Source organism: Engystomops pustulosus, chromosome 1 (genome assembly GCF_040894005.1).
Source record: "Engystomops pustulosus chromosome 1, aEngPut4.maternal, whole genome shotgun sequence".
NCBI classification, from domain to species: domain Eukaryota; kingdom Metazoa; phylum Chordata; class Amphibia; order Anura; family Leptodactylidae; genus Engystomops; species Engystomops pustulosus.
The window spans coordinates 163,952,740-163,965,790 of record NC_092411.1 but is presented as its reverse complement, the minus strand read 5'-3'; the positions used below and the strand labels follow the sequence as shown (position 1 = coordinate 163,965,790).

Here is a 13,051-nt window from a genome sequence, read left to right as displayed (position 1 = left end):
TACAGCCGCCTCACCAGTAACACAGCTACATACAGCTGCCTCAACCCCAGTAACACAGCTACATACAGCCGTCTCACCCATATTAACACAGCTAAATACAGCCGCCTCATCCATAGTAACACAGCTACATACAGCCGCCTCATCCTCAGTAACACAGCTGCATACAGCCGCCTCATCCCAAGTAACACAGCTACATACAGCCGCCTCATCCGTAGTAACACAGCTACATACAGCCGCTTCATCCGTAGTAACACATCTACATACAGCCGCCTCACCCCCAGTAACACAGCTACATACAGCCGCCTCACCCCCAGTAACACAGCTAAATACAGACGCAACGCCCCCAGTAACACAGCTACATACAGCCGCCTCACCCCGAGTAACATAGCTACATACAGCCGCATCACCCCCAGTAATACAGCTACATACAGCCGCATCACCCCTAGTAACACAGCTCCATACAGCCGCATCACCCCTAGTAACACAGCTACATACAGCCACCTCGCCCCCAGTAACACACCTACATACAGCAGCCTCACCCCCAGTAACACAGCTTCATACAGCCGCCTCGCCCCCAGTAACACAGCTACATACAGCCGCCTCATCGCCAGGATCACAGCTACATACAGCCGCATCACCAGTAACACAGCTACATACAGCCGCCTCATCGCCAGGATCACAGCTACATACAGCCGCATCACCAGTAACACAGCTACATACAGCCGCCTCATCCCCAGTAACACAGCTACATACATCCGCCTCATCCCCAGTAACACACCTACATACAGCCGCCTCATCTCCAGTAACACAGCTACATACAGTTGCCTCTCCCCCAGTAACACAGCTACATACAGCCTCATCACCCCCAGTAACACAGCTACATACAGCTGCCTCTCCCCCAGTAACACAGCTACATACAGCCTCATCACCCCCAGTAACACAGCTACATACAGCTGCCTCGCCCCCAGTAACACAGCTACATACAGCCACCTCGCCCCCAGTAACACACCTACATACAGCCGCCTCACGCCCAGTAACACAGCTTCATACAGCCGCCTCGCCCCCAGTAACACAGCTACATACAGCCGCCTCATCCCCAGGAACACAGCTACATACAGCCGCATCACCAGTAACACAGCTACATACAGCCGCCTCATCCCCAGTAAAACAGCTACATACAGCCGCATCACCAGTAACACAGCTACATACAGCCGCCTCATCCCCAGTAACACAGCTACATACAGCCGCCTCATCCCCAGTAACACAGCTACATACAGCCGCCTCAACCCCAGTAACACAGCTACATACAGCCGCCTCGCCCCCAGTAACACAGCTACATTACAGCCGCCTCACCAGTAACACAGCTACATACAGCCGCCTCGCTCACAGTAACACAGCTACATACAGCCGCCTCGCCCCCAGTAACACAGCTACATACGGCCCCCTCACCCCCAGTAACACAGCTACATACAGCCGCCTCGCCCCCAGTAACACACCTACATACAGCCGCCTCATCCCCAGTAACACCGCTACATACACATGCCTCTCCAGTAACACAGCTACATACAGCCGCATCACCAGTAACACAGCTACATACAGCCGCCTCATCCCCAGTAACACAGCTACATACAGCCGCATCACCAGTAACACAGCTACATACAGCCGCCTCATCCCCAGTAACACAGCTACATACAGCCGCCTCATCCCCAGTAACACAGCTACATACAGCCGCCTCAACCCCAGTAACACAGCTACATACAGCCGCCTCGCCCCCAGTAACACAGCTACATTACAGCCGCCTCACCAGTAACACAGCTACATACAGCCGCCTCGCTCACAGTAACACAGCTACATACAGCCGCCTCGCCCCCAGTAACACAGCTACATACGGCCCCCTCACCCCCAGTAACACAGCTACATACAGCCGCCTCGCCCCCAGTAACACACCTACATACAGCCGCCTCATCCCCAGTAACACCGCTACATACACATGCCTCTCCAGTAACACAGCTACATACAGCCGCCTCATCCCCAGTAACACCGCTACATACACATGCCTTTTCAGTAACACACCTACATACAGCCGCCTCGCCCCCAATATACACACATACAGCAAATACACACACATTCAGTATATACAGCATTTTCACAGACATACGGGAAATACATACACATTCAGTATACGGAGCATATACATACATACCATATACACAGCAAATAAACATAAACATACATCATATATATATATATATATATATATATATATATATATATATATATATATATATATATATGTATATATATTTAAATGTGCACATATATATGCTTATACAAATATATGCGTGTATAAAAACAGTAAATGCATATATATACACAGTATATACATATAGGCAGTAGATGCATATATACATATATAGACAGTAAATGCATGTATACACATATACACAGTATATACACATATACACAGTATATACACATATACACACATATACACAGTATATACAAATATAGACAGTAGATGCATATACACAGTATATACATATATACACATATACACAGTATATACACATATACACAGTAGATGCATATATACACATATACACAGTAGATGCATATATACACATATACACAGTATATACATATATAGACAGTAGATGCATATATACACATATACACAGTATATACATATATAGACAGTAGATGCATATATACACATATACACAGTATATACACATATACACAGTATATACATATATAGACATACACAGTAGATGCATATATAGACAGTAGATGCATATATACACATATACACAGTATATACATATATAGACAGTAGATGCATATAAACACAGTATATAAATATATAGACAGTAGATGCATATATACACACAGTTGATGCATATATACACATATACACAGTATATACATCATATGTAAACACAGATAAATACATATGTAGTTTATACTTACCCTTTTAGGATGAATGGCTGTCGGGTCAGGCGGGTCTTCGGCGTGGGGGGGTCGGTCGGTTGCTGGTTTGGACGGGAGAGGGGGGGGGGTCGCATGTTCGGCCAGGTAGAGCGGGGGGTGAGGGGGGTCAAGCCGAGGACGTCTGCATGTTCCGGGGGGGGGGATGTAGGAGCGGAGGGCAGCCGCTTGTTCCGCGGGGGGGGGGGGGGGGGGGTGGAGTACGGTAGGTGCTTGTTCTGCCGGGGGAGGGGGGGGGAGAGCGGAGGATGCCCGCTGCTGCTTGTTCCGCCGGGGGGAGAATGGACGCTTCTTCCAGCGTGGGGGGGGTTTGTCGGTCCGAGCGGAGGACGTCCGCTTGTTCCGTCGGGGGGGGGGGGTTAAGGAGTGGAGGGCAGCCGCTTGTTCCGCCGGGGGGGTTGGGTTAGGGAGAGCGGAGGGCGACCGCTGCTTCTTGTTCCGCCGGGGGGGGGAGGAGGAGCGGAGAATGAACGCTTCTTACAGCGGAGGGGATGCGAGCAGAGGAAGGCTGCTTGATCCGCCGGTGGAGGGGGGGATGCGAGGAGCGGAGGACAGCCACATTTCTGGGGGGGTTGGGGAGCGGAGGACAGCCACATTTCTGGGGGGATTGGGGAGCGGAGGACGGCCACATTTCTGGGGGGGTTGGGGATCGGAGGGCGACCGCTTGTTCAGGCGGGGGAGGGGGGGTTGCGGAGGGTGGGGGCCGCTTGTTCGGGCTGGGGAGGACGAGCGCGAGCGGGCGGGGAGGCCTAGCCATGCAGCGAGTTGGGCGGGCAGGGAGGTGGGAACCTGTGCAGGGGGCAGACGCCTCGGCCATGCTGGGGGATATGCAGGGAGGCGGTCACCTGTGCCGTGGTCGGGCGGACAGCTCTGGGAGGTGTCGGCTGAGGAGCCACGGCCCAGGGGGCGTGATCTGGTGGGGGCCCCCGGGGGGGGCAAGATGGTGGGGGCCCCGGGGCTCGAGCCCCGGGAGCCTCGCCTATAATCTGGCCCTGCATGCTGGACACCACTTTCCTCTGCTGCAGGTTTTCTCGCGGAGTTTGTCTCTCCAAGGACGTTCTCCTCTGTCTTGGTCCAGGAGTGGGGGCTGTGCACCTGCTGCACACCGAACATCGGGAGCGCTGGAAGGTGAGTATTTTTTTATTTACTCATGTATAAGTTGAGGCGGGTTTATTCTGCACAATTTTTGTGCTGAAAAACTCGACTTATAAATGAGTATATATGGTAGTTATACTCATGTTCGTAGGAGGCAGTTTTATAGTTCTATTCTTGTGCATAGGGGCAATATTATGGTAGTTATATTTGTGTACACAGGGAGCAGTATGTACTTATATCATTGTAAATTGGGCCAGAATTATAGTAATTATATTCATGTATAATACATAGAGGACAGTATTATTGTACTTATATGTTTATACATAGGACACAATATTACAGTAGCTATATTCTTGTACATTGGGGACAGTTCTTTTAAATATGAAGTTTTTGCAAAAGATTTGTGTGTCCGTTTTGGCATTTAATAAAAAACAATTGCATGAGAACTTTTGAAGTTGGAATAGATTTCCATTTGCACAACAGTTTAATGTGTGTTTATGAATCTAATGTGTGTTATGTTATATGAATTGTGTTTTCTTCTCAGATGAGTTGGTTTACCAAGCAGCAAGTCCTGATGAAGAAGCACTAGTAAATGCAGCTAGAAATTTTGGCTATGTTTTCTTGTCCCGTACACAGGATAGCATCACTACAAGTGAGCTTGGAGTAGAGAGAACCTACAAAGTCTTAGCTCTTCTTGACTTCAATAGTGATCGTAAGAGAATGTCTATATTAGGTTAGTATTACTATAAATGTCACTATAAATACATTTTAAAAAAAATATATTTATTTATGTGTTTTTTTACTAATTTATTGATAGTCAGGGATCCCGAGGGAAAGATTAAGCTTTATACGAAAGGAGCGGATGATGTTATTCTAAAACGTCTCAATCCAGATTGCCCTTATGTGGAGGAAACCGAAAGATCTTTGGAGGTGAATATTGAATTACAACCTTAAATGAGTGCAAATGCTTTTTGTTTTTTTAATTCATTTACTATTCTTTGCAAGTCCAATTTGGCAGAAATCAGCTGTTAATAGAGGGGTCTTTATTCTTGAAAGGAAAAATATTAATGTTATGGAAACTAGATTCTTGCAATGAGAATGTCAGAACTCTATGATTGGGATCTGGTTTCAGACTTCTGTGCTTGTAAATCACTCAAGCCTGATCTGTTGGAATTTGATTAATAGCTGCCTTTCAGAGTCAGTTCCCTAAACTTAGTTGGGTATTTGTTTTCTGGGAAAGCTGGGTGATGTCTTCAGGAAGTTAGTGTGTGTTTCAGCTGCGGGTTAAGTAATGGACTCCAAGCCAGGCTACTGCAGAGGTGTCCAGGTATGCCTTTTAATGTTTCCTCCTCCTTTATTTACTTTCTGGTTAATACTAGTCTTCTGAGCATTGTAGTTCTCCCTCTCCCTCTCTCTTTCTTTCTTTACCTTACTATGTACTCTGATCCTTTCCTTGTTATTTGACCATTCTCTTGCCACTCTGAGCACTTTTTCAGAAGAGGACTTGCCTCCCAATTGTCCTCTGTGTTTAGTACAGTCTGGGCAATCAAGGAGGAACCAGGGTTCTGGTTGAGTTTAGGGCTTGCACCCTAAACTGTGCTGCAACTTTAAGGGGTTGAATAACAAATCAATTGGTTGACACTGCTATCTCAACTGTAATATGTTTTTAAATTTTGTCAATCTAGATGTTTGCGCAGGAGACCCTAAGAACTTTATGTTTGGCTTATAAAGAAGTGGATCTTTTCGTATACACACAGTGGATTAAGAAGTACCATCAGGCGAGTGTTTCTCTGCAAAATCGACTGCAGTTTCAGGAAGCGGTTTATGATGAAATGGAAAATGACTTGCAGGTAGAGGCAACACATTTTTTATTGCTACATATTTTTCCATCTCAATTCAGTAATAATTTATATTTCTGGGGAAGTTAAATTGCTAAAAATGATGATGTCTCATTTGACATTCCATTACTATATTACACAATCTGTGGCAGGGTGGCTGCCACTAGAGAAGCTTTTGGGCATAAAATGTGCATTTTGCCTTATGAAAAGCTGAGTAGAAGACAGACCTGGAAAAGTTGGGTCTGTCTAATTAAGTTGATTAGTTTTCAGCTGGAGGGGCTGCACTAATACATGGGGCAGACTTCACACTGGGCTCCACCCTGGGGAAGAGACAGGCTACGGCAAAGGCCTGTGGAGCGGTGGCAGTGAACTGTTACTGTGTTTTTGGGGTGGCTGGCAGTAGGCCAGCACCTGGTGAGGTAGGGAACCTCGATGTGTAGTTAGTGCCGGAGAGGCTTAGGTATTATTTTATGTTTTGAGTTTGTGTACTGCCAAATAAAGCTGGCTAAGGCCAGTTTTAACCTTACTCACATTGTGTGAATTCCCTGTGTGTGCTGGTCGTCTGCTTAGGAGACGACGATCCCCGGAGCTAATCTCCTACATATGGTGGCGGTATGCTGTGGCATGGAAATCAGCACACACAGCGAGATTTAAAGGGCCAGTAACCCTCATGTGAGAGACTGTTGTTCCTGCTGCTGGAGGCGCTGTGGTCACGGGAAGATTTGTCTTGGTGTGAGAGATATACAGAGACTGCTTGTTTGCTGTGGGAGTAATCACCATGGGTCCGATGGATGAGTTCCAGAGACGCTGGCGGCAGATGATGTGGGAGGACCTTGGAATGCCAGAGGCCATTCGGGTTATGGAGACCCCAACTGCCAAGGCGAGCGGATCCCAGCCGATGGTTCGAGATGTCTGTGATCGGTCTGCAGTTCCTAAGGAGAGGTTGCTATGTGCCGTTGCCGGGGGCAACCAACGGGAGCAGCTTTGCAGATGTCTACGGATGAACCGGTGTGTGGCGGAATGTCCTGCGGCCAAGTGGCCACGTGTTGCAGCGTGTATGCAGCAGCGCAAAGATGTGGTTGCTAGGGGCAACCAACGGCGACAGCATGCGGCTGTGCCATGTGAGGTCAGTGCACCTCATTGTCCTCTGGTCAGGAGACCAGAGAAGTTGCCAGTCAAGACCTGTGAGATGATAGTGGGTGGAATCCCGCTGACGGTGGAACTGGACTGTTCTCAGGATGTCTCCAGAGTTAAACCGGACATCTTATTGTTCCTGAAGTACCAGCCAGGGAAGGGTAAGACTGTCTGGATTGACTTTGAAAGTGATATTGCGATTGTGACACATAAGCTGGAGATTTGTGCAGATCTGGAGGTGGAGTTCATCCTGGGGAAAAACCTCCCTTTTTTCTGGGACTTGTGGGAAAGTATTCCAAGTAGTGGGAATAGCTGCTTTTCCTGGGAGACCCCTCTGACATCGGGTACAGTCCCAATCTCCCCAAAGGACGATCTGGAGAAGTCTCAGCGACCTGAGGTGATGGTGGGTGGAGTCTCAACAGGTTGCAGTCTGAACTGTGACCAAGGGGTCTTGATCCCACAGAAGGAGACTCTGCCACTGAGACTGATAAAGTCTGATGGACTATGTGATGATGATAATATTTGTGATGCCTTAATTTCTGAAGTTAAACCAGAAAAGTGTAATGTTGTGCATGATCTGCCTCTAACCTGTGATTATAGTGTTAACTGTGATTATATGACACTACCTGTAACATGTGACAATTCTGCAATGCCGATAACATCTGATAGCGTTACAATGTCTGTTCAGAATTATGCAGAGTGTGAACTAGGTGCAGCCCTAGATACTGAGAGAGTTAGCTCAGAGGTGCCCCTAGAGGTTGTGAGTTGTAATGACACAGGTAGCGAGCCTGAGATGTGTAATGTAGCTAATGGCAGTTCAGATAGGGATACCGCCATAGCAAGGGCAGGTGAAGATAATGAGATCCTGATTGTTAGTGGTTTCCCTTCAGCCCAGAGTTACACAAACAGTGAGTGTGAACAGAGCCCTAGAGAAGCAGCTACTCGCTCAGAACCTGCAGGAGGTGAGGATAGCCTGTGTCAGTCACCTGTGGAGGAGTCTCACATCAGTGTTCAGGAATTGTCAGGGGGAGACCAGACATCTGATACACCTGAGGCTTCTGAGGAGATTGATGTACTGAGTTCGTGTGTGAACAAGGCCAGAAGAAGCATCAATAAACTGAAGCGTCATGTGAATACTGGTTTACGGAATAACTGGTATAAATGCTACAATTGTCACGTGTCTTATAGAAGAAAAGATGACCTAAAGAGACATATATTACAGAAACATGAGTTGAAGATTGATATCTCGTACTGTCCTTTCTGTGATACAGTGTTTGCAAAGAAAAGTGAATGGGAGGTTCACATGTGTACGTGTTCGGGGAACAAAAGAAAGTGCCAAAATGGTGATGCCAACCTCCAGGTGTGTTCTGTCGTGATGTGGCACCAGAAGTGTCCTAGGAAGGAGACCAGGCGTAAACCAGACCCCTGTACACCTGCTGATGAACCGCAGAATACGCATGATGGCGTGCTGACTGAAATTGTGTGTGAACAGGGTGGAAGCGCCACTCTTAATCATACACCTACGGATGAGGGGACCCCAGATCCCCAGAAGGTGGTGGAACATGTGATGCACCAGCCCTTTGGTAGTTCTGCCTGCAGTGTGGTGAGTGCAGTCTACAACTCTGTGAGGGAAGGTCGCCCATGCATCCGCAGTGATCGTGATGTTGCTGAGAAGGAGGAGAAGCCCTTGACTGACGTTACAATGACTGGATCAAGGCCTCTCATAGGCATTCTGGAGCCACCGGTTGACACAAGTAATGACTTTGCTTGCAAAGGTTTGGGGAAACAGGAGTCCAACCTGGCTTTTCTTCAGCAGCCAACTGGAAAAGCCGTATTGAAGACAAATACAGTGACTGGTGGCCGAGACACTATTACAGGTGCGATGTCCGGTATATTGGGCTGGGAAGCTGGTGCAGGACAAGGCGGTGTGGGTGTGACTAAGTCTGTAGTCTCAACCATGATGGCCACCCAAGTGGGATCGCTTATAACCAGTAGTCTGAATACAGTCTTGGGAAAATCCGAAGAATGGGTTGATGGTTACCTCCCGAAGACAGGTGAAGAGCTGTCTCAGCCTGCTGAACCTGTGGTGAAGGTTGAAGTGGCGCCAAGTCTACAACAAAGGGACCAGCCGAGTTGCTGTGTACGTGTGGAAGCTCTGTCGTCTCGTCTCTGTCATAGTGCATGCCAGCATTCTCTGGGCAAGTGGAAGAATACCCAGATGGGCCCTACAGAGACTCCAGCACAGCTGCACCCAACGGTAGATCTGCCTGATCATCTGAAGAGCGAAAGTGAAGATGGTCTGGATGGTGAGAAGTGCCTTGAAGATATACCGGGTGATGACTGCAGTGGATGTGAGGAGACGGTGTCTGATATAATGTCAACAGAGCCCTCGAAATTCCTACACAGGAAAGACTTGGTGAAGACTGAGGTGTTGGCCAGCAAGGCTTATGAAGGACTGACCGAGGAAGAGGTCAGCCAGGAACCTAGTGCAAGCCATGAAGAGCTTAAGGCTGCCATTGTGGAAAGTCCATGCCAGGACTTGGGTCCGAAGTCCGAAGTGTTAGCTGGAAGTGATGAGGATGATGCTGATGTTGAGATGAGTTTCACCTACACCGAGAGCGGAGGTTGTGACCTCAGAGGTAGCAAGCGCACAGCTTTGCAGACATGTGACCAGAAGCTCACCAATGTGAATCGTGCCCTGGTTCTGAACGGTAATGCCCCCTTCAATGCCAAAGAAGGTGCCGAAGCTGAAGACTGGAAAACGGGCAAACCCGTGCGTGTCGTGTGCAATGCTAAGGGGAATAAGCACAGTGCATATGCCTCAGTGGATGGTAACCGGTGTGACGGCATCCACAAGGTGATGAAGAGATGGGGCCTAACCATGCCAAGCCCTGAGGGGTATGTGGAGTCTCCAGTAAAAGGCAAGAGAAAGAGGAGAAGAAAATCTATCATTGTTAATAGAGACATGATTGAAGATGATCAGTTGTGTGAAGGAAGAGATGCTGGGACTAATTTTGAGCTGTCTGTGTCTCCTGCAGTTAAGGAAAAAAGCTGTCATTTTCCAGGTATAGAAGATGTAGTAGATAGTAGGGTCTCTGCAGTGCTTTTAGGAACCGTAGGGATTAGACCCCAATATAGGAGCTTTGACCCCGGAGGGAGAATTAAGCTTATTGATCAGGCCTACGGCCTTGATCACAGGGGGAGGATATGTGGCAGGGTGGCTGCCACTAGAGAAGCTTTTGGGCATAAAATGTGCATTTTGCCTTATGAAAAGCTGAGTAGAAGACACATACCTCCCAACATTTGGGAAAAGGAAAGAGGGACAAAATGGCGGCACGCGTAGCCACACCCCCAATCACTCCCTGGCCACGCCCCAAATGTTAGCCATATTAAAATAATAAAAATCATCATTTAAAAAAAAAATTATCCTCATTGGGATTTGAACCCAGAACCTGCAGTGTCCATGTACAATAATAACACAGCGCCTCAACCCACTGAGCTATAACCTCAGTGATTAACAAGTGGAGAATTCTGGTAACTAAGAACTATATACTGCCTTGGTATATAGGGAGGGATCTTCTCAGATTATTGTAATTATTGAGACTATTATTATTATTATTATGGAGATTATTATTATTATTATTATTATTGAGATGATTATTATTATTTTTACCATTATTAATAATCATCTCCATAATAATAAAATTTATAATAATAATAATAATAGTCTCAATAATTACAATAATAACCTCTGAGAAGATCCCTCTCTATATATCAGGGCATTAGTCTGTGTCACAGTGTAAATGGCAGATAACACTTCTTACTTACCAGAAATCCTCAGCTCTGTATCACTGGGCTTATAGCTCAGTTAGTTAGGCTCTTGTCTATGGTGCACAGGGTCCCAGGTTCGAATCTCAGCCTGGCCAAAACTTTATGTAATTTAATTATATAAAGAGCTTGTGTCTGGGGAAGACCTGGAGACCATATATGGACAGATACTGATCTGACCTGATGACGTGGTCCCTGCTCTCTCCACTAAGCCGACACTTCTCTGAAAAGGATTCCCTGCCCGATGTCTGCTCTGGGGAACGCTAGGAGATGCAGTGACCATATATGGACAGATCTGAAGTTGATGACGTGGTCCCTGCTCTGCGCCAAGCCCGACACTTCTCTGAAAAGGATTCCCTCCCGATGTCTGTAGAAGCCATTCTGTACTGTGAGTTCAGACTTTCAAAGTATTTACTATGGGGACACAGCGGGACCTGGGGGGAGAATCCGTGACAATCTCATAGCTGCCCGTGACGCGGGGCAGGGGTACGAAAAACGGGAAAGTCCCGTCAAAATCGGGACGGTTGGGAGCTATGGAAGACAGACCTGGAAAAGTTGGGTCTGTCTAATTAAGTTGATTAGTTTTCAGCTGGAGGGGCTGCACTAATTCATGGGGCAGACTTCACACTGGGCTCCACCCTGGGGAAGAGACAGGCTACGGCAAAGGCCTGTGGAGCGGTGGCAGTGAACTGTTACTGTGTTTTTGGGGTGGCTGGCAGTAGGCCAGCACCTGGTGAGGTAGGGAACCTCGATGTGTAGTTAGTGCCGGAGAGGCTTAGGTATTATTTTATGTTTTGAGTTTGTGTACTGCCAAATAAAGCTGGCTGAGGCCAGTTTTAACCTTACTCACATTGTGTGAATTCCCTGTGTGTGCTGGTCGTCTGCTTAGGAGACGACGATCCCCGGAGCTAATCTCCTACAAATCATTTAAGGGGTTATGCACACAACAAGGTTTATGAACTTGTGCTAGCTGTATTTTTAAAGCTGGCACACATCTCCAAATCTTTCTGTGGGCTCATGCATATGGCTGTGGATTCCACATCACTGTGCAGGAGTTGACGGCCCAGGCAGTCTTTCAGAATTGATACTGCCGATGTCATATGGGACCATTGCTGCATGCTGTATATAATGACATACCATTTTAATGATTTATTTATATCTGGTTCAGATATTATTACAATTTAGAAATAAAAATTCTGGTTTTGCATGACGATATCCTTTCACACAAGAGATGTCACATTGAATATTTTGAAAAGTTAAGGCTATTAAATTATAAATATAATATAAAATATAAAAAAAAAAATATATATATAATTATAATATAAATAGCCAATAGTACCAACTTGGCACAACATGTATTACAAGGTTTCCGTTCTATGCCAAGATAGTCTTTGGCAGATTTGACAGAAGCATTCATTCTCTATTGCAGGCCAGATTTTTCTGCCAAAGACATCTGTTTTAAAAACAGTGCACACAAATCACATTAAAATCATTCCAGAGAGCAATAAAGGTTATTGACTTTCATTGTGGTAACCACATTTTTAAAAGTCACTGTGAATATTTTTAACAACAGCTTCCCTATTATTACAACTGGAGTTTAAGAATGTGATATAACAGTAACTCAATAGGAGAAATGTATCCTTGTTTCTGCTAGTATTTTTATGTATAATCAACGTTTATTAGACAAAAATGTATAACAGTACAATACAATATAATGAGGAAATAACTGTACGAGGCTGATCACGCAGAATCAGAAATATTGAAAACATTTGGTAATGGTAAGTTGTAGATTAGGGGTTGGAGTTAATTTGCATTACAATGAATAAGAAGCCCCAAGGTGACAGCTTGTACAGAGTAATTATCGCAATATGGCCAACATGGTCACATAAAAAAAAGGGGATATAAACTAACAAACATGTACATATAATATGAGAAAAAGGAGACGAAAAGGAGGGGGGGAGGGAAGAAGGGGGAGGGAAAGGTGCGAGGAAAGGAGGGGATACACATAATGAGTGGAGGATTTGTAAGACCGGGTTCCAGCGACTGGGGAAGGGCTGTGGCATGTGCCCGCTTATGATAGGAGATCGTGAAGTTCCTGAGAGTTCGAGAATGTTTCCCATGGGATCCAAGCTGTGTTCGCCTTGCCCGGGTCTGCTGAGTCATTAGCT

At 46.4% G+C, this 13,051-nt stretch overlaps 1 protein-coding gene across 1 annotated transcript in view; it reads left to right on the top strand.

The window, feature by feature from the left end:
• LOC140121604 (phospholipid-transporting ATPase IK-like) overlaps nt 1-13,051 on the top strand; it is a 671,195-nt gene that overhangs the window by 445,853 nt on the left and 212,291 nt on the right. Inside the window, exons 16-18 of the mRNA XM_072141425.1 lie at nt 4,628-4,816; nt 4,901-5,013; nt 5,769-5,933. Of these exons, the coding sequence (XP_071997526.1) occupies nt 4,628-4,816; nt 4,901-5,013; nt 5,769-5,933 (467 nt within the window). The remainder of the gene's footprint in view (nt 1-4,627; nt 4,817-4,900; nt 5,014-5,768; nt 5,934-13,051) is intronic.